We start from the raw sequence: 20,583 nt of genomic DNA on the forward strand, positions 1-20,583 counted from the left end.
ACAAAATCACTCTTTCTCTCTCTCTCTCTCTCTCTCTCTCTCTCTCTCTCACACACACACACACACACACACACACAAACATACATAGTACAGTGGTACCTCGGGTTACAGATGCTTCAGGTTACAGGTGTTTCAGGTTGCAGACTCCTCTAACCCAGAAATAGTACCTTGGGTTAAGAACTTTGCTTCAGGATGAGAACAGAAATTGTGTGGCGGCAGCAGCGTGGCGGTGGTGGGAGGCCCCATTAGCTAAAGTGGTACCTCAGGTTAAGAACAGACCTCCAGAACGAATTAAGTTCTTAACCCGAGGTACCACTGTAATGAAATGAAGGAAGACTGGGGTAACTGGGAGTGGATTTTTGTGCAGAAGAACTGCAAGCTTCATTCCATTCTGGTATTCAAAACAAATTCCAAGGCTCAGAAGATTCTCATTCCATGTGTATGTCTTTTACACCAGACTCTGGCTGGTGAATCTCTAGTAAAAAAACCCAAAGTGGATTCTGCAAGCCTGAAGTCTGTACATCCCCGCAGGAAGTGACAAGCCCTGAGCACACAATTCCTCAGTGATACAAATACATGCTTTGAGAACATGTAAGTTCCTATGTTTGATCTTCAGTCAAAAGACTTCTAGATCAGAGCCTAAGTATTCTTCAGCATGTGCTTCTTCTGCTGTGGAAGAAATATGTAGATTGTCATGCATGATTATCACACATTGAGTTTTTGCTGTTTGTACACACAGTGGGAGCTCAAATGTGGCCCACAACCTCCTAACACATGTACAAGTTTTTTGTTTCCTTTCCCTTCTTGTCTAGATCACATTCACTCTCCCACTTTTTCTTGCTTGGTACATCAGAAAGCTTTAAGATTGTAGGCATGCAAGGAGGCCCCTGTGATTTTAAATTAGCTTTGCACAGTGCTTAGTAACATTTAAGTGCTCTCAGAATAAATCACATGTTGTGCTACATGCAGGTTGTGTTTTGTGTAGGAATTTTGTAAGGTGAAAAATGGCCCTGAATGTGGGACACAACCTGGAGAGTGTTATGTACTGAATTGACTAGGATCCAAAATGCAGCAGTCTGATTGGTCCTAGAACAATAGGATTCAGAATGCAGCAGTCTGATTGGTCCTAGAACAATAGGTTCCAGAATGCAGCAGTCTGATTGGACCACAGGAGCCACCCAATCCAGCTCCAGGAGAATCCAGGAATTAACCAATCACGTGGGGACCACGTTGTGTAAATAATGTATATTTGTGTAAATAATGTATATAAAGCAGACATTCTGGGGAAACTTCCATTCTTCCTCACCACTATGAGCTGAATAAATAGCATGAAATCCACTCTCGACTCTGAGTATATTTCAGAGTATGCTGATTTCTTTGCTCAAGTGACAGCATAGCCCTTCCATGAACAGGAATAATCACTGTAATCATAAAAGGATTAACCTTTGAAGAATGCGGGAATTAGGGGACCCACACTTGGAAGTTAGTGGGAAGCTTTTTGCCTTCATCGCCAGTAAGAGTAATTTTGGTCACATTTCCTTAAAACAAAACTCTGCATTAAAATCTGCTGTATGTGAGCAAGAAACATAACAATGCATTTTACCTGTCAGTTCAAGAAAACAGCAAAGACATGTGCAAGAGACAGAAATTATATTCTTTATTTGGAAACAGTTGCCTTATTTAAAGCTATACAAGAGGTATAACATGGAATCAATGAGGATTCCTGCGCGGAAACATTGCTTTGCATTTGGTAAAATAAGCCTCAAACATAACCCAACACAGTAAAAGAAAAATAAGCTGACTCAAACCATTTTAAGCTTGTGAGAGTTGGATCAGATGAGGTCTCATTAAGAGAGTGTGATAAAGAGCATATATAGTAACCCCTGATGGAACTCTGAGGCTCCAACAAAGATGACATTTAACAAAGGAAGCAAGCATGCAAACCCAGGCGGTTCTGCTCAGATTAAAATAAATGATTTGCTCCAGGGATAAAAAGTACATAAAACTGGATTAAGCCACTGACCTTCATCCACCTTTGGAGAAGGCAGTTCTGGCAGTTCTTTATTCTACTTTGCAGGCCAAACATCATGTGTCATCACACACACTTGTTCCAGTTTAGCTCTGTGTGCGTGTTGCTTAGGTCAAATAATTGCTATGGACCCTGCTGCTGCTGCTGCTGAAGTCAAGGGCAAAAATGACATTGAACTAAACGTTCTGAGCAAATGGAATCTGATGCTAGATTGTGCAGAATATGCAACAGCATGGACTACAGGGATGGACATTGCTGTAGAGCATTTTATCCCTTCAGACCATCAGCAAAGAGAATTTTTATGGGTCAAATCCACCCAAAGGCTCTTATCTTATGGATGCACTGATTCAGTGCACCTGATCACTACATACAAATCTGATCCTAGCACTGACCAGTTAAGTCTACATGGCAGACAGAGGGAACTGTAGGGTTACAAGGCAGGTACCATGATCAATAGAGGGTAATACTGCAGAAAACCTCCTGCCCACATTACTTTCTTTCTTAGGAGCAAATGTTTATTCAGAGAGAGTCAGATTTGTCCACAGTAAAGATGGCTCTCTCTGAACCACCTCAAACTGAATCTAGGTCCTCTGAAAATCTTCTGAGCAATTCTGAGGCTCAGAGCCAAAACAGGACCACAGAAAGTGTGTTTGCAAAAAAAAATGGCAACATCTCTCCTCAAGCTTTCCATTTAAGAAGAAAGCCAAGGTGGGAAGAGAGTGGAAGAAGTCTAGCGCAAACAAACCTGCACCTTTTTAACTGGAATTATGGCAGGCTTCTTCCAGTCCAGAGGGTTTGCTATGCTTGCAAATTGCATACAATTCTGTCAAATGGAAAGAGGCTATAATAATTTGTTGATTTCCTCATGACAGCCAATGGGGAGGCACAAAGCTTCAGCTTTTCCCAGATCAGTATTCTGATACAGTGCCAAGATGAACCAGGCAGCCTTCAAACTGCCTGAGCCAAACTGGAGTAATTTCCAAAGTGCTGAATCAGGGTCCAAACCAAACCTTGTGGTTAGTGCACACTCTTGCGTATTGCATACTGCTTTAGCAAGTAAAGCATCAAACCATATACCCAAGAGCTTTTGTGCAGACACACCTTCCCAAATGCCGGAAAATCATTTATTAATTTATTTATTTTGTAAGATTTATGTACTGCTTGATTGTAAAAAATGAAACAAAACCTCAGAGCGGTTGTCTCAACTGTTCTAGTAAAGTACAGGTCCAGATAAAGAAGAGATACTTATGTGTACCACTATTCAGTCACAGCCACATCCACCAAAGATAGTCATTTATGCTCTCAGGCAGGTGTGACCATTTTCTACCAGACAAATTCATCCAAGTAAGTATTCACTTGGAGCAACAAGGTATGTGCTTAGAAATTTGGGGGGTGGGGTTAGGCATTCTCCAACTAAATTGTGAGATTTCTACTTGTGCAACAGAATTCTTCATATTGCTCTTCCCTCTCTATGTGCCAAGCCCCCCCCCCCCCATTTGCTCTTGAGGGTTGGGAACCCCTAGGACAGATTCAGGGGACGGGGGACACACAGGGAGAGGAGAGGGACCAGAAGTTCCTTTGCACAACAATAAGTATGTTCCAGCTCCACTGTCAGAGACATTATGCCTCTTAATACCAGGTGCTGGGAAACCCAGGTGGGCAGAGTGCTGTTAGGCTCATGTCCTGCTTGCATCTGTCAGCAACCATGAGGATGCTGGGCACCAGTAGGCTTGTATTGTGTTCTTAAAATGCTTGCACCAGTGGAACCACTTAGTTGGATACCACCCATGGTATTAATGAAAGGTGTGGGGGAGTGAGTGTGTGGAAAGGGTAAGCAGAACAAATTTCTTTCTCGGTCTGGGAGGTGAAACCACCAGGCCCCATGAGCATGGGGCTGCTGCTGTCACAACCCTCACCTGATCCAATGAAGCTGGCAGACGTGATGCCATCCCTATCAATTGCCCTGGGCCTTCAAGCAAGCTATGCAACCATACAAAATATTGCTGTGGTTATGCTAAAACAGCTAAGCAGAACATAAGGGGTGAAGCCTCTACATATATAGACACATCCCTTCCCACTTTATGTGAAATTCTGTGGTTTCCAAGGGGCAGATAAGGGGCATGTTAGCTGATTTCCATGTTACCATCTCCCATAACATAATTATGCAAACATCAGATCTTTGCTTCATCTTCGAAGCATGTGCTCACCTCCGAATAGAAGATTGGTGATAGAAAATCCACCAACCTGTTTGAATTTTAGCAGTTTCCTGCTAACTCAATATGGTCAATTGCTTGCTCCCCTATGTAGGAAGCAGTGTGCTTATTTGACTAGCACTCACCCTGCATCATGGGTTTTGTGGTTTCAAGGCTGCACGTACTGTCATTCTCGTACATTTCTCTTATCAGCAAAGTATCAGAACAGGAAGAGAATGCAGAGGTTCTTGGAAAAACATGTTTTGGTTGCAAAAACATCTCAAGAACGTAGGTATTGCAAAAACACATAATGCTCTTATGTGGGAGAGTGATCTCCTTTACCTCTGAATGCATGAAATTCCAACTAACCAGGACAGCAGGCTGCCTTCCTTGTAGCAACTGATTCTCAGGTGTCCCATGGATTTCTCCTCTTCCCAAACATTTCTCAAGGTTATCATTCTTAGGATAATACATCATTAAGATTATAGTGCACATACATCCACACCCGTACACATACCACTGTAGAACTATGTGTAATGTAAGGATTTAGGCTTAAGGACTTCTTTGCTCCTGAAACCCAAATGGGTCATCACTGGAATGTTTCTGCTTTGTTCAGAGTATGAACGTACATCACTGCAACTGCCACACTGCCACATTACAATCTACCCTAAGGTTCACCTGAATTCAGGAAGGTTATATCATACACATAGGGCCTGCCATGACTTGACAGCCAATAAGAAAGCAGCATATAAAAGGGATTATACTATTACAAAGTGTAAATTCCTCCTCAGGAGCACCGGATCCCTGGTTCTTCTACTTCTTCCTGGTGTTTTTTTTTACTCCATACCAGGGTAGCATGAGGAAGCTTCTCTCAAAGCCCTTTATTGAAGTAGACAACCTCAATGTCAGAGTTTTTCTCCCTGATCAGAGCTTGGACTTCAGGTTCCAGGCGGCTCACCCGCATTGAGCTGGAAAAAGGAAAACAATATGTTTTTCTAGTTCTTAGGGCAAAGGAGAGAGTAGGAAATGGAAAGCAAAGTTATGGGGCAGGGCTAGCTCAAGAGGTGCACAGCCACGCTCTGAAAAATGGGCTATGACCTCCCATGTCATGTTTTAAATCAGCAGTAGGCTAATCTGTATATTATGGGGAAGAGATGCTTACAGTGTGTCCACCATGTATGCTTCTGGAGAACATCACAGTCGCTGAAGGAGAAACCAGGTCCCAAGTATGTGGTGACCAGAGGTGTCTTCTTCAAACTTCATGTGGAATTCTCTTTCCCACACGGTGTGGCATTTCCCCCAACTGTGGCATTGCCCCCATTTGAAAACCTCCCAAGCAGAAAGGGGAAACATCCGTGATTCCTAAAGAATATAGGATTGCTTCTATACTTAAGACAGGATCAGTCTTCAAGACTGTAACACACCAGCAGGGCATGAAAACCGTAGCAACACAAACATTAAAAAGGCCATGTTTTTCAAAATAATGCTTCTTCCCCCACCCACCCCGGCAAAAAAAACAAGGCAAAAAAAAAAATTCAAAATTTTGAATTGAAAGTAAACAGTTGTGAAAATGTTGACTTTGAACAGCAAAATATTAAAAAAAAGAAAAGAAACAGTTTATGAGGAACTCCCCATTCAAAATTATACAGATTTAGCACTGAGACTTGCATTCAGTGCTAGGTCTACTCAGAACAGACTGCCTGAAGTTAATGAACATGACTAACAGGTCCATTAAGGTCTATGTGACCCATGTGCGAGAGCACAGTTCCCCAAAACGAGTATTCTGGGGCACCAAGATCTCACACGAGAGCACAGCCCCCCCCCAAAAAAAATGGGATGTCCCAGACAGTTGATGGGTATGTGCCACGAACCCCCTGGGTGGGTGGACCCTCAATTGGGAACCACTCTCATAGAACATAACATGCAATGGCATGCTTACCTTTTCTGGGGGAAGAGTGCACAGCAAAGGGGGGTAGCAAACACCAAACTGGAAAAACAAAGACAGGAGAGGAGTCACTTCTGCCTTGGAGGATGGGCAAGGGAGTCGCTCTGGGGGAAAATAACCCTCACCCCCCTCCCACCAACCCAGGGGGGGGGCAATGGCAATGTTCTATGTTGCTCTATGTGTTGGGGGTATAGGCTGCTTTCTTGCTCACAGTCAGAATTGTGGGTGCCGAACAACACACCATGGAGTGCAGTATCTTACATCCCAATCAAAGCTTTTCTCTTGTGCCTCCTTCACCAACCTGGAGCTCTCCAGATGTTTTGGACTACAACTCCCAACTACAACTGATCATCAAAAACATCTGGAGGGCACCAGGTTGGCAAAGGGCCCCCAACCCATTTTCCTGGAATGGGGATCTAGTCAAATTTCCAAAAGGAATAGCACTATGTCATGAAAGCTACCTTGCCTGATCCATTACAAATAAGCAGGGTATCATGTTAATGTCATTTCAATGGGGCTTGTGGGGGGGCAACCCACAAAAGTTGAAATATTCAGAATGGAACAGGTTGCCACTCAGAAATTTCAACACCTTCAAGCTGATATACATTGATAGGAACTGGTAGAATTTCTGATCAGCCTAAAGGTCAAGCCACAGTTGCCAGGGAAGAAAATCCAGAAGGGCCATGGAATGTGGGTCCCCGTGCCTGATTCCCACAATCATACCCTCTCAGGAGATTACCTCACTCGCTCCTGTAAGCCAAATGCTATCTGGTTCTAGTCAAAAGACATGTTTCTTTATTATTTATTTATTCCATGCTTGTCTCGTCTTTCATCCCAGGAGCTCAAGGCTCCTAGGTAATCATGCCCCTTGTGAATTTTTCGTCTTGCGAAGCACGGTTTCCCATAGGAAATGCATTGACGGTTTTAAGAAAAAGGCGCAAGACGTTCTCGTCTTGCGAAGCAAGCCCATAGGGAAATTCGTCTTGCGAAGCAACTCAAAAAACAAAAAAACTCTTTCGTCTTGCGAGCTTTTCGTCTTGCGAGGCATTCGTCTTGCAAGGTACCACTGTATCCCCAATTTTAGCCTCCACAACCAGGTTGGTCTGAGAGAAAGTGAGTTTCCTGGCTGAGAGACTATTTGAACCTGAGCCCCCCCCCCCCAGTCATAGGCACTCTACTTCCCCACACTGGTCAGATTCACACCATAAATTTAAAGCACTATGGTATCAATTTAAACAGCCATGGCTTTCCCCAAGTATTCTGGGAACTGCAGCTCGTTAAGGGTGCTAAGGGTTCGTTAAGTTGTTAGGAGATCCCTGCTGCCCACACAGAGCTACAGTCCCCTGAGTGATTTAACATTCAATTCTTCTTCACAGGGAACTCTGGAAATTGGAGCTTTTGGGGGGGGGGGGCGATAGGGGCCTCCTAACAAACTCAGCACTGTAAACAAACTACAGCTCCCAGAATCCTTTGGGGGAAGCCGTGACTGTTTAAAGTGGTATCATGGCAGTTTATAAACACACAGTGTGAATGTGACCACGGTTTGCACTGACACTCTTCTCAGAGAGCTCTGGCAACCTGTTCTCTCCTCCTGACGTACAATACTCCAATTTGCACAAGGGAAGAAGCGCACTTACCACAGGCCCACCAGCCCAACCTGCAGAGGAGCATTCATCCAAGGATACCGCTGGAAGGAAACACAAGGCGTTGGTTCGTGCTCAGTATCTACATCTGTTTCCAAAGCAGTCGTTGTCGCTTGTTGCTTACAGAGGTGCAGCCATTTACCCAGCAGGAGCACTCATACGTTTCTTGGGGAAAGCCCTATGTGGCACTCCAGATAGTGCTAAACTACAACACAGTCTCAGCTAGCATGGTCAATGGTCAGGGATGATGGCAACATCTAGAGAGCCAAGGGTTAACCACCCCTGCTTAAGAAGCTTTGAATATTTTTTTGTAATTGTCAACAATTGACCCTAGCATTTCCAAGATGGCAGTCAATACACCTTCTAAGAAATTAAACTCCCCTTCCTGACCAGCGTAAGAAGAGCCCAGCTGGATCAACCCAAAGGCCTATCTCATCTAGCATTCTGTTTGCAGACTGACCAGCTGAACGCCCTTGGGAAGCCCACAACCAGGACATGAAGGCAGTAACCCTCTCCTGTTCATGAGGGTTGAGAAGTAAGCTGAACACACACACAACAAATATGGCTCATATCAGGAAAGCAACCACATCCTTCCCAGCCTATAGGAATGGAGGCCTGGGAGCTGAACTAAGATCCAAAAGGACCTACCTTCAAAAATGCTCTCTTCTCTAGCGCGTTCATGATCACAGGAGGGATGGCTATAAGGAAAATGAGGACGGAGAATATTTAAGACACACCCAGCCAGCCAAATGTCTCCTGCACGTTTTGGATTGGTTCTAGGGTTATTGTTGTTTTATTTCTCTAGGAAATCCTGGAATCCATTGAGGATACTCGGAAACTAACTTCACAATGAGTAGTTCACAAACTTAAAAGCTCAGAGGTGCCCCAACTGGCACTGGAATTTGATTTATGGCTGCATTCACATGGCAGTTTATTTCATTTTCATGACATTTCCCTAACTGGTAATTTCCACGTTATATTTATGCTTTCACACAATGTAAAAGCCACTTCCAGAACTATAGTGGAATACAGCACAGGTTAAGCACTGGTTTCCATATTATTTGCAAACGGGGAAATGAGCACTTATCTTGCACTATGTTCCACTACAGTTCCAGAAGTCACTCTTACACCATGTGAAAGCTCAAATATAATGCAGAACTTAGAAGTTAGGGGAAAGCCATGAGAATGGAATAAACTGTCATGCGAAGGCAGCCCAGATTGTCATTTTGTTTTGGCCCTGCAAATGTCAACAACTTAAACAGGATTTCTACCTTGCTAGAACCTTTCAGGAGATAATGACAAAATAGCACAGCATGTATGCACCAAAAGCAGAACTAAAATTAATGGGCTCTTCAAAATGCTTAATTTTGATGTCAAATATTCTCCAGGCAATCTGTGAATGCTCAAATGGGGGCACAGGGAATGAAGGGTGCTCTTCACCCTTTGTGCTGTTTAGCCCCTGCCGGCAGGTGGGCACTCATGCGCCGGATCTCTGCGGGGGAAGGGTGCCTGGTTCGCGCCTCCCCTATTGTGCACCTGGGACAACGGTCCCCCTGGCACCCCCCAGGCTACACCACTGTACTGCCTTCCATCAGCAGATCTCAGGGCCCTTTTAAATTAAAAGTGCCAAAGGTTTAACCTGGGCCCTGCTACATGCAAACATGTGCTCTGTCATTGAGCACATCAACGCACATCAAGCATCCAAATTAATTAATAGTTAAAAAGAAACACTCCTCAGTTTATAATATTTGATATCTGAATCTTACAAAAAAAATTGAGAGAAGCCAGCAAATCAAAATCATTCACATTTCCACCCATAAAAAACCACATCATCCCTTATTGGCGAAGTTGGAACTTCATATATTTGCTTCCGCTCTCGCCAAGGGCCAATGCAGCAGCTACTTACCCATGGCAGGTGCAGCCATGCCAATTCGAGACACCACCACTTGTGCAATGGCTTGCTGAGCGGCTGCCTTTGACTCACCCAACCGATTTCCTTTCTCGTCTGTAATGGGGATACCAATCTTTAGCTCCCTGTAAAAATGGTTAAGGGGAAAAAATAATAATACAACCCTTTATTGTCATTTTCAGCCTCTCCTTTCGCTTGCTGCCAGAAATGCAGCAATTCTTCTGAGTCCTAGTTGTCTGTGCTTCGTGTCTTTCTAGACAAGGAACACAAGTATTAAACTAGGCTTCAACTCCAGATGTTGTTTTGGACTACAAATCCCACCCACCCCACCAGCCAGCACAGGACCACATCTGTCCTGCTGGATCTCCAAAAAAGGATGGTCTGGAACAATGTGCTATAGGACCACAGAACAATGTGGAGTAGCTCCATCACATTATCCCACCTGACCACTCCCCAGGAACCAAAACCACATGCTAGATCGACTCAGTGTAAGGCATCTTCCTAGGTTCGTACCCTCTCCCCATCACCCAGCCCTATCTTACCTCTGCCTCATTAATGGTATGTTGATACAGTTAGCTGCTGCCACAGCTGCAAAAGGCACATAGCGTCCAATGATGGGTGGAAGATGCTACCAAGGTGGAAGAGTTGAAAGGGAAAGAGAAAGAGAGAGGAGGCATGTGTTACAGTTTGAATTAACAGCAGGATGAATTGGCCCAGGGAAAGTGCACCCAGCTGCCCACCCCCCTTGCACAGGCCTGACCGATGCACAAGAGAAAACAGGAAGAGGAACCCAAGATTTGCAGAAGTACACACACACACACACACACACACCACTGGAAGAAAACCTTTCCAAACATCTCAGTGAGTGCTGAGCATGCTCAGTGGCCAGGGAATGCTGATAAGCAAATAAGGAAAGAGTCTCACTTGTCCTATGAAAGATCTTGTTTGTAACACCAAAGTGTGACACCCTAATCTCAAAGAACAGGCATATCCTCCTTGCTGTGCCAGAGCAGACACAGCTGGCGGGTGCCTTACCTTGGTGAGGGACTTGAGGCCCAGTGCTGTGACCACAGCTCCCGTGGTAGCACTGACGTAGGCAGTGCCCAGCTGGCTGTAAAGGAAGCAGGTAACCAGGTGAGGCTAAGTCCCAGCCCTAATGCTCCCCTGGGAAAGGTACTCAATGGGTGGGACATGCAGGAACATTCCTATTTCCCACCATTAAAAATCCCCACCAAGACTAAGCAGTCACACATCTTCACCGCCTTTCCTAGCACTGCCAGTGTTTCTTCTTGCCTCATTCCCTACCCGTTTCCAAGGTCTCCACCATGGTCTACCTTGCTTTTGACTTCAAGCTTTCCCTCCATGACTCCTGGAAAGCCCAGCCCCTGCAATCCTCTCCTCTTGACCCCACAAATGGGGCTACCACTGCTTCCTAGGCACAGCACTTTGAAGAATTAGCTCCCATGGGTTTTCCTGGGATTCACAATGGGAAAAGGCTAAGAGTGAATTCATTCTCCCAGTGTGGATCCCCACCTGCCAAAAATGGCACCCATTCACGCACAAGAGGGAGGTACCAGCAGACTTGGGGGAGTCTCAAATTTCGCAGAAGTTCAAAATAAACTTAAGGGAAACTATGAACCGAAGGGAAGGAGCCCAAACACAGCCCAGTGAGGACTGAGCATGCTCACTAGCAATAGAATGCTGACTGTTGTAGGGGGCAGAGAAACAGGTGGGAAGGAGAATGAAATGGAGTATTCTGAAAATTGGCTGGCACCCTGAATAGGATTACTCAACAGTGCAATGTTTTGTCATGGCTTCCACTTGAAATGTAATTAGGAAGGAGCTCCTGAACAAATGTGGAATAATCCGAGTCCACACCTATAGCCATCTGGTATGAGGGAGCAGAATTTTTTGGGCCTGATGATCTGCTTCCTTGACAGGCATGAATCCTGAAAAGCTACCCTGTAGAGGCAGCTCCTAGAGTGGTATCAGGCAATCCCATGGCCCTCTGGTGCAATTTCCCACAAATATGCCTGCATTCATTTCCAGGGCTCTTGGGCAGGACTCAGTGTCTTCTTACCTGACGGTTATGGGAGCATCTCCACTCCGGTTAGTGTAGTTAACAATGGCGTTGAATGACTGGTTCACCCATTGCCAGAACAGAACAGCAGGGGTTGTTCTGCAAGGAAAGAGAAAAGTCAGGGCTCCCATAAATATGACAAAAACCAGAATGTTAGGCTAATTCTCAAAGAAGTAGCAGACGAGCTCTATGTGCTGATTTGGTGTGTGCTTCTCATAGCCCCTTCTCCATACATACACACAAAAGCACTCAATGAGGTACCCTGCAGTTTCAATGCCACTGTTCTACCACATTACACAGCACTTCCTTTCTCCTTCAGATTTAGGGCCAAACTACATCCAACACAGAAAATCCATGAACAGATCTCTGTCTTTTTTATTTCATTAAAACTAGCTGATGTTAGGGGGCAATTTGAATGAGGTAGGGTTGCTATACATCCAGAATTTCCCAGAAATAGCCAGAATACTGCAGTTGGAAGCAGTGTCCAGGCAGAGATTGCTAAAATGTCTGGGAAAATCCAGATGTATGGCAACCCTTGTTGGCAGTGTCGATTTTCCTTAAAAATAGAAAACTCAACAACTTTTGTGTCTGGATTTTCACTTTTTGAAATATGGCAACCCTAGGTAAGGTCCATGGCATGGGGGAAAGCGGGGTTAATTCTTCCCCCCCCCCCCCCGCCCCCAGCCACAATGTTAGATTGCTCCCTCTTCCTGCCCCAAAGCTGGCATTTCCCTGAGAGGTACTTGCCCATATAGTATTTGTCTTTTTTCCCTAACCTGCAGCTAAGAGCAACTTGAGCACTGAGGCAGGGGAGAGAGGGGAACAGTGTTAAACCCCATCACAGCCGACTGCTTCAAATTAGGCCTCTAAATTGCTGCATTACATTAAACGTAAGGCTGTTGTCACGCTGCAGTTTGCATGGCCACCAATAGGACCTTAGAAGTTGTGCACGTACCTGTAGAAAGTGAGCATGCACCCAGTGATGGTCATGTTCATGGGCACCTGGGCCGACATTCGCCCAATCAGGATCATCTTCTCGCCAGTGTCCGGGTGGAAAGCCGAGTCGTAGATGTATTTCGCCCGCCATAGTTGGTCCTCAGTCAATCCTGGCGACACCTTCCCTTTCCTGAAACAACCAAGAAAAGGAAAGAAGATTGGAGGCAATTTAGGGAAATGAGTAGATTTGCTGCAGAGGTTGCTGGGGCAGGAAGTATCAATTCACTGTACTAGGAAGAGGCGGGGTCAGTTTGAGAGGTAAGAATAGCTGTATTAGCAATGACCAGAGGTACCCCTCAACACTCCTCTCTATTCATGTACACTGTGAAATGCAAGGAGACTCTTCATATGAACCAGTTGCCCTGTGGATAGTCTTGGATGGGTTCCTTTGAATGTTCTGATTAATTCAAAATATTGGGTTTGGAATAGGATGTGTAGACAGGGCAATGGTTTGGGACTATGCTAATGCTCTGTCACCAAATGGCCAGTAGTCACTGGAGGAGACATTAATACTAATGAGGGAATCGTTAATACTAATATGTTTGTTTGCTAATGGGAACATAAAAGACTGCATTTATGATATATTTATGTTTTCGTTGCACCTATATATTGGTTTGTTTGCTTTTCTTGTGAGCCACTTGGAGCATCCTTTGGGAAAGTGGCCTGTAAATAAACTTGATGTTTTAGTCTCTAAGCTTCACCTTTCCATCTCTTCTAAAAGTGCATCCTTCTTCCCTAGGAGTTCGTTCTCCCTGCTTCTGCTTTCCCAGAGCCACTATATTGAAAGTCAACAAGCCACTCCAGAGTGCTAAGAAGAATCTATGAATTCCAGGAACTAGAGGAGAGCTAAGGAAGTTGGATGCCATAGTTAACACCAAGTGCTTTAAAAGCCTCTAGATAGCACAACATCAGGATTCCCCACAACTTCACCCCCTCACTGCCTTCCTTGTCATTCTCTAAGGACCAAAGCAATCCCCAGACTATCAAGAGAACCTGTAATCCTCAATCACCCTCCGGGCCTCTTCCAGAGTTTTGCTAGAGAGCAGAAGGTTGCGAGGATCTGTCACCGTGAAGAAGTGTTTTGCTCTCCCTGTGAAGCTGCTCTGGTCCCATCGTGGCTCCTTGGTGTCGATGTGCAAGGACAGTTCCCCAGACATCTTCTGCAAGGAGACAAAGGAGGGAGAGCAAACTGAATTCATGCACTGTGAGGCTAAGCAGAAGGGTTGGGTCCGCATTGCCAGGGGTGGGTGGGGCCGGAGGCAAAAGCAGTCAGAGCAATAGATGTGACTCTTTATCTTTAACAGCAGGCTAAATTCCATCCACGTTAAAGTCAGAGGCATCTACCCATACAAATGTCTCTCTCCATTCTCCATTCAGGGAAGCGAGTGGCTGCAAATGGGAGGAAGGGACAGGAAGAATTCCTCCCATGAACTTGATTAAGTTATCTTATCTTAGAGCCCAAGCTTATGTGCTGAAAGTTTGTTTTTCAAAGACCATTAGAACTCGCACACAATGCTCTCCAAGAAAGCAGGAACAAGCAAAACTGGGGAAGTTATCAGATATGTACAAGGTCACTTTTGTACCATCTGAAAGCACGACTTTCGCTTTTACTCGCATACAAGGATGGTGTGATCTTCTCACATCTCCACCATTCCACAAGTTGCTGATATGCTGGTGCTTTGCTCCTGAGTTCCTCCTTACATACATAGGGGATCCTGCCTGTTAAGCGCAAGAGGGTTCTTTGCATCTCATTAGAGAGATTCCTAGCCCTTGAGCCTTCTACACAGCAGAATATGTGCCTAAGCAAAATTGAGCCAGTACAATAAAAACAGGTAAATCAATATACATGTTAAGTTGCTTATTTTCTAGCACTTGAAGCTGAGTTTATAGAGGTTACATCAACACTAAGGCTCACATCAAGATTCACGTCTGGAAATGTTGGTTGCCCTTTAAATCCCATTTGTCATGCCCCTACTGTTGCCCAGGCAATAATTAAAATAACAAACATCATACTCCTTGCGTCAAAGAAAAATGTCAGCCTCCAATATTCACAAATTCTCTCTGGAAGGAATAATCCTTTTGGATGGAAACCCTGTGAGGCACAACAGTAATATTCAAAAATAAAAAATAAAAAGCCGATAAAGATTTTATCTGCAGTATTATTAGAACAAATACTCTGAAGCTTTCCTGCAGAGACTGCACACAAAGAACATGCAGAGATACAGATTGAACCTAATAAAATTTCAGGGATTTGAATTCTATTCTCATTAGTGGGTGAAAATGGCATGAACAAGGAAATTAGTCAATTTCATCTGGAGACCAGCAAGGTATCAAGAGGTCACCTCCCCTTTCCTCTTTAACCTGAAAAGCTTCACAAGCATTTTTTATTTCTGTACTTGCTGCTGGTCTATCAAGAGGCCAAAGAGCTGCAAAAGGAGGAGGCAGTTCTATGTTAAAATGCAGCAAATCACGCCACTGGGTTCTCCCTCAGACCTTCTATCAATTTAGCTTGTACTAACATTGGATGATCAACACAATTCCTGGGTTAGGAGGAATAGTCAAGTCTGAAATCCTCGACTTGAGTAGTTACTTAAGACTGTATCCACATTAATACTATGAGTGTGTCTATACTTGGTGTGTCTATAACCTACCAAGCATTCAGTTTGGCACTATAGCACACAGCCAAGAGTACACTAAGTATATGCCAGCACTTTTCTCCTAGAACCCAGGATATGGCCTGAAGGCATATGAGGCCACTGCCTTGCTGCAGCTAAACAGGAACAGGTCTGGTCAGTGCCTAGATGTTTGACCACCAGGAACCACATGTAGACCACATGGAACCAAGGTGAGCTATATACAGCATTGGCCAGTGAAGCAGCATGGGGAAGCTTCGTGTGGCACATGACGGCAGAGTCAATCTGATGCTCCTGCAGCCATGCGCCAAGTTGTTTCCTGAAGAGTGCACACACCACCTCACCAGCCACTACTGACTACAGATGTAAGAAAATTAATAAATAAAAGAAATAGGACATGGCCAGGTTAAAAATGGGGGGCAACCCTGGAAATGCCACAACCAGCAATGGTCCTACAATGGTCTGCTGAAATCACAGCATGCTTTATGGATCAGTTTGTCCTGGCACAAGAATAGTAGGCGACATGCCGGCCATGCAAAAAGTAAGGATTTCTATACACACATCGCTCCATCCATGCAGAACTTGGCTAGTCATCTGTCCGGGATTCTTTAGCTGAGATTCCTGCACTGCGGGGGGGGGGTGGACTAGATGCCCCTTGGGGTCCCTTCCAACTCTACAATTCTATGGTCCTAAGTGATGACCCATTTGCTTATATGAAGTTGTGATGTTTCGAACTAGTTAGAAGCCTATGAAGTAAAGCTGGTGCTTTAAAAATAAAATATATTATCTGGCCAAAACCACTGCAAGAGAAGAGGTGCATGTCTGAGCAAATGGGAGACCCCAAAATAAAGAAAACAGGGAAGTCCTCAGTCTCTCTCTCTGCAGTCCTCTTGGGAGCCAGTGTGGTATAGTGGTTAGAATGCCGACCTGGGAAACCAGAGTTTAAATCCCCATTGGTCCATGAAACTCACTGGGTGGCCTTGGGCCATTCATTTCCTCTCAGCCTAACCTAAATCAGAGGGAGGTTGAGGGGATTAAATGAGAGGAGGGAGATCCATGCACCTTGAGCTCCTTGGAGAAAAGGGTGGGCTATTAAATGCGAGAAAATGAAAACAAAAAGTGGGCCATCGAACAGAAGGCATGCGAAGAAGCTCACGGATGAAAGAAGCCCTACACACCTTCCTGGGTGCTGAGATTAGGAGACGGGGGGGGGGCTCTTGGTACTTTCTCCACCCTCAGAGTCTGGGGTGCTGGTGCCCCAAGAGAGGCCATTCTCCATGGCAGCCCCTAAGCTGTGGAGCCCCCTTCCCACAGAGATGCACCCAGTACCTTCATCATACAGCTGCCGCGGGATGCTGAAGAGGCAACTCTTGCCTGACTTTGACACCTGGGGCATCTAATTTCAGGGCTCACCTTATTTTTCCGGTTGTTAGTTGTTCTCAATTGTTTCTAATATTGTGTTTTAATGTTGTAACCCACCCTGGGACCTTGACGCCAAGAAAGAGAAAGAGAAAGAAAGAAAGAAAGACTCCCGTCTTTCAAGGCTACCCCGCCACAGAAACCGGGAAGTTGAAGGTGGCATTGGAGAGGGCTGCTCTGCGTATCCCGCTATGTGCCGCTACCTGTCACTCGCATCCTCTGCCTGCCGCCCTCCCAGCCAACTCCCCAGATCCCCGCGAGATGCTCAGCAGCCCTTGGGCACGCGGTGCGCGCAGGGAGTCACCCGCCGGCGCGTGCATGAGCTCGTGACGCGGATGGGCCCCCACCCAAAACCCCGGAGTGACTCATAAAAACGGATGGAGGAGGAGGAGGAAGGGAAAGCGCGCGCGGAGTGGGCGGCATGGGGTGGGGAGGAGGGAGAGAGAGAGAGAGAGAGAGAGAGAGAGAGAGAGAGAGAGAGATGGGAACGTGTGATGAGTAATCCGCAGGCTGTGGAGGGAGAAAGGGAGAGGCTGCATAGCGAGGGAGAAAGCGAGGGAGATCCTGGCGCCAGGAGCCCCGAGGCAAAGCGGAGGATGGAGCCGGGAGGCGTCCCCGCCCCGCGAGGGGAGGGCCGGGCTGGGTCGCGATCCCTGCGAGAGGAAACTCACTTGTTCCTCCGAGCGGCGGCAGTGGCGGTGGCGGCTGCAACCCTGTCGCCCGGCGGCTGTGACACGGCGGCGCTGGGCTGCTTCCCGAGGCCGGCCCCTTCCTTGGCTTGTCACGGCGCCCGAGCGTCGCGGCCCCCCTGGCGAGGCGAGAGCCAATGAGCGGCGAGGGAGAGCCGGCCAAGAGGCAGGGCTACGGCCTAGCCAGTTCCTCGGAGCCTGCCGGGAAGCGGAGCGGGCGGGAGGCTGGCCCGGGTGGGGCTGCCTGGAAGGAGCGGAGGGGAGAGGCTTGTCCCTGGCAGCCCTCGCGGGGATCGGATTAGGAGGCGGCGGCAGCGCCAGCTGCTCTGGCTGCCGGCCTTTTCCCTGCTTTGCTCCTCGCCCGCCAGGCAAGGTGGGCGCCTCCCCTTTAGAGCGCGCTACGTGCCGCTTGACACAGGCTTTGGGGTCAGATCCTGCCCCGCTCAGTGGCAATCGGCCGGAGCTGTCCACGTTTTAAGCCTGAAACCAGTAGCTTCTCCACTGTTTCTCCAGTAGCCTGTTTCCGGCCCTGGAATGGGCGAGATGCTAGAGGAAAGTGCCCTTGAACATGTGCAGAGTGTTTCCTTCCTTCGCTTCTCTTTAAAATAGGCCATTGTACGACCCATCCCCCAGAATGTGATTGGAAGGGGCGGCGGAGGGGTGGGTCGGGGGGCAGCTTTGTTTCTTAACAGCTTGCTTAGAGTAAGCTGGCAGTCAGGATACAGGTGGCCTGTAACAGGATCTGCCAGAGGAGCTAGCTGAGTCTCTAGAGTCCATGGATAAAATATATTATTGCATGTGCAGTGGAATGGAATGGCCTCACATGAGAAGCATAAATTAGGGCAGAAGAAGCGGAAGCGGCACCTGCTTGACGTTTTGGACTACAACTCCTATCAGCCCCAGCTAGGATGGCCAGGGAGACAATCTTATGAATAGTGGGATATGGCATAGGGTCCCACCTGAGATCAGATGTCAGGAATGGGCTGCTGTTTACTGAATTTGTAACAAATGCCAGAACATTTCTTAGATGCTGTGTGACAAACGTGTATGAATTCATGACATCTCAATGTGAAAATATCTTTGGCTGAATTAATCACAATATTATGGTAGAATTGCTTCATACTTGTAGTGCCCATTACTTTAGTGGTAATCTATGAATTGTTACATTGCTATGCATGGATAGCTTTTGCAGCTGAAATAGACAAAAAAAAGCAATGTGGTTTATTGCTTTGTTGGTATTTATGTTCTAGTGTGATTTAGGATACAATCTTGAAACATGTATTGATGACCATGAGATCTTTTGGAAATATTATTTTAAATAAAAATAAAATGATTTAAAACATGTATGTCTACTATTTGGATACATTTCAAAAGAAAACATTCCCATGTTTCTTTGGTGGGATATAACCACCTCATGGAAATTGCTTGCTTGTTTGTTCTGCTCACAACAGTTAATGTAAAAGAAATGTACTTGTTTTCCCATTCATTGCTAGATGGTATACATTATTAAAGCCCCAGCCCTTTATATTCAAATCCCATTAGCTTACAAAGAGACATTTAAACACCAGGCGAGGATGGGGGCAGGGAGTGAAGGAGAAATGATATGGAAATCCTGATCTCCCTGCCCCTGATTATGCTGGTAGGGGTGGTCCCAAGTTGTCCCCTGGGGCCATCATTCCTGGTATATTAATACCTTTGCCTTGCTGGTTCCTTGAGATAAATTCCAAATCTGTGGTAGGCGTGTGAGAGAACTGGACTCTCAGCAGCATGACACGACCAGGTGAGTAGGATCTTGCCAGGGAAAGGGCCTAGAGCAGAATAAGGTGTGCTTTGGAATCTAGATCTTATAATGAGCATGTATACAAGGATCCCACTGTTCCAAGGGGAAGGCTTCTGAGGGGAAGGGCTCCATCCCTAAGAATTCTGGAGGGAGTGCTTGGGGTATCATTTTTTCCATTTCAAAAATATTATTTCCATGCTCATGTGCAAAGACTCATTATATTGCCTTCTTTTTTACCCCCTAGGAAAGTCTGTTTAGTAATTTCAACTATCTCAGAAGGGTGAGTGACAACTAATGTTCTTGGTGATGCAGGATCACCCCATTATTTCAGCTGCAAAATGTGGTGTTAGGGTTCCCACTGTCCATGAAAAAGAGTCCCGTGCATCAACCTAGCTATGAGTAGGAGGCACACTGCTTCCAAGAAAAGCACCTGTGTTGCAGGACACAATATCAATCTTCTGACTTCTCTTATCCAGCCCGAGTTAGCAAGTCTCACATTCCTCACTTTGTGTTTTTGGCCCAAAGCTTGATTTTGCAATTGCGTTACAGTATATGAAGGGCAGATGGGCAGTTACAGTATATATAGGCAGATGGGGGTCATGGAAAGCCTAACAAGAGAAGAGTTTATTGATTAGCCCCATAAGTCTGACCCCAGCAATCAAAAATTCAAATCCATGCCCTCCAAAAACATTTCCTGTTGTGTCCATATATCTCTCATACATCTTGCAGAGAATACAAGCATAACTATGAGTAGATATTAGAAGGGGATGTTTATAGGTTTGGGGTTTGATTTCATTAGGTATGTATGGGGAAATTTTTAATGTCTGATGTTTTACAATTTTTTATATATGCTGTAAGCCGCTCAGAGTGGCTGGGGAAACCTAGCCAGATGGGTGGGGTATAAATAATAAAATTATTATTATTTGTAGTATATGACTGCAGAGGAGGGTGGAGGCGGATGATTTAGGCTGCAATCCTAACGGCACAACCTGGGATCACACCCCACTTAATTCAGTAGGATTTAGTTCTGAATAAACATGGTTAGGAAGCATTGCATTGTTACCCATTTGTGGAAGACAGATTCCCTGGCACTGAGCAGCAGGCCGGATGAGCTCTTTGTTCCTTGGATTTTCCTCTTCGTGACAGAAGCTGTGGGCTAGTCACGCAGCTAGGTCACATTCTCCTGGTGACATGGATGTATACGATTTGTGATGGCTTGTTTTTATAGTGCAAAGGTGTTAAATTGCCCAGAGCTTTTCCACACTACA

General features: G+C 45.8%; 1 protein-coding gene across 2 annotated transcripts; it reads right to left on the bottom strand.

The window, feature by feature from the left end:
- Nucleotides 1–1,633: 1,633 nt before the first annotated feature.
- SFXN3 (sideroflexin 3) lies at nucleotides 1,634–17,740 on the bottom strand. 2 transcript variants are annotated; one of them, XM_083441595.1, is made up of 12 exons: nucleotides 17,518–17,740; nucleotides 13,788–13,954; nucleotides 12,754–12,924; nucleotides 11,799–11,897; nucleotides 10,754–10,829; nucleotides 10,261–10,346; nucleotides 9,716–9,843; nucleotides 8,458–8,507; nucleotides 7,804–7,853; nucleotides 6,161–6,208; nucleotides 2,669–5,189; nucleotides 1,634–2,589 (listed from the first exon to the last, which is right to left on the bottom strand). In XM_083441595.1, exons 2-11 carry the CDS (start codon nucleotides 13,949–13,951, stop codon nucleotides 5,093–5,095), a joined length of 969 nt encoding a protein of 322 aa, XP_083297721.1. In that variant the 5' UTR covers nucleotides 13,952–13,954; nucleotides 17,518–17,740; the 3' UTR covers nucleotides 1,634–2,589; nucleotides 2,669–5,092. The 2 variants fall into 2 exon arrangements, with proteins under 2 accessions (XP_083297721.1, XP_083297722.1); XM_083441596.1 differs by lacking the exon at nucleotides 17,518–17,740 and adding an exon at nucleotides 17,050–17,108 and having other exon boundaries at nucleotides 1,634–5,189.
- Nucleotides 17,741–20,583: the final 2,843 nt, after the last annotated feature.

The sequence above is a fragment of the Podarcis tiliguerta genome (assembly GCF_965153285.1).
Source record: "Podarcis tiliguerta genome assembly, chromosome: 5".
NCBI classification, from domain to species: domain Eukaryota; kingdom Metazoa; phylum Chordata; class Lepidosauria; order Squamata; family Lacertidae; genus Podarcis; species Podarcis tiliguerta.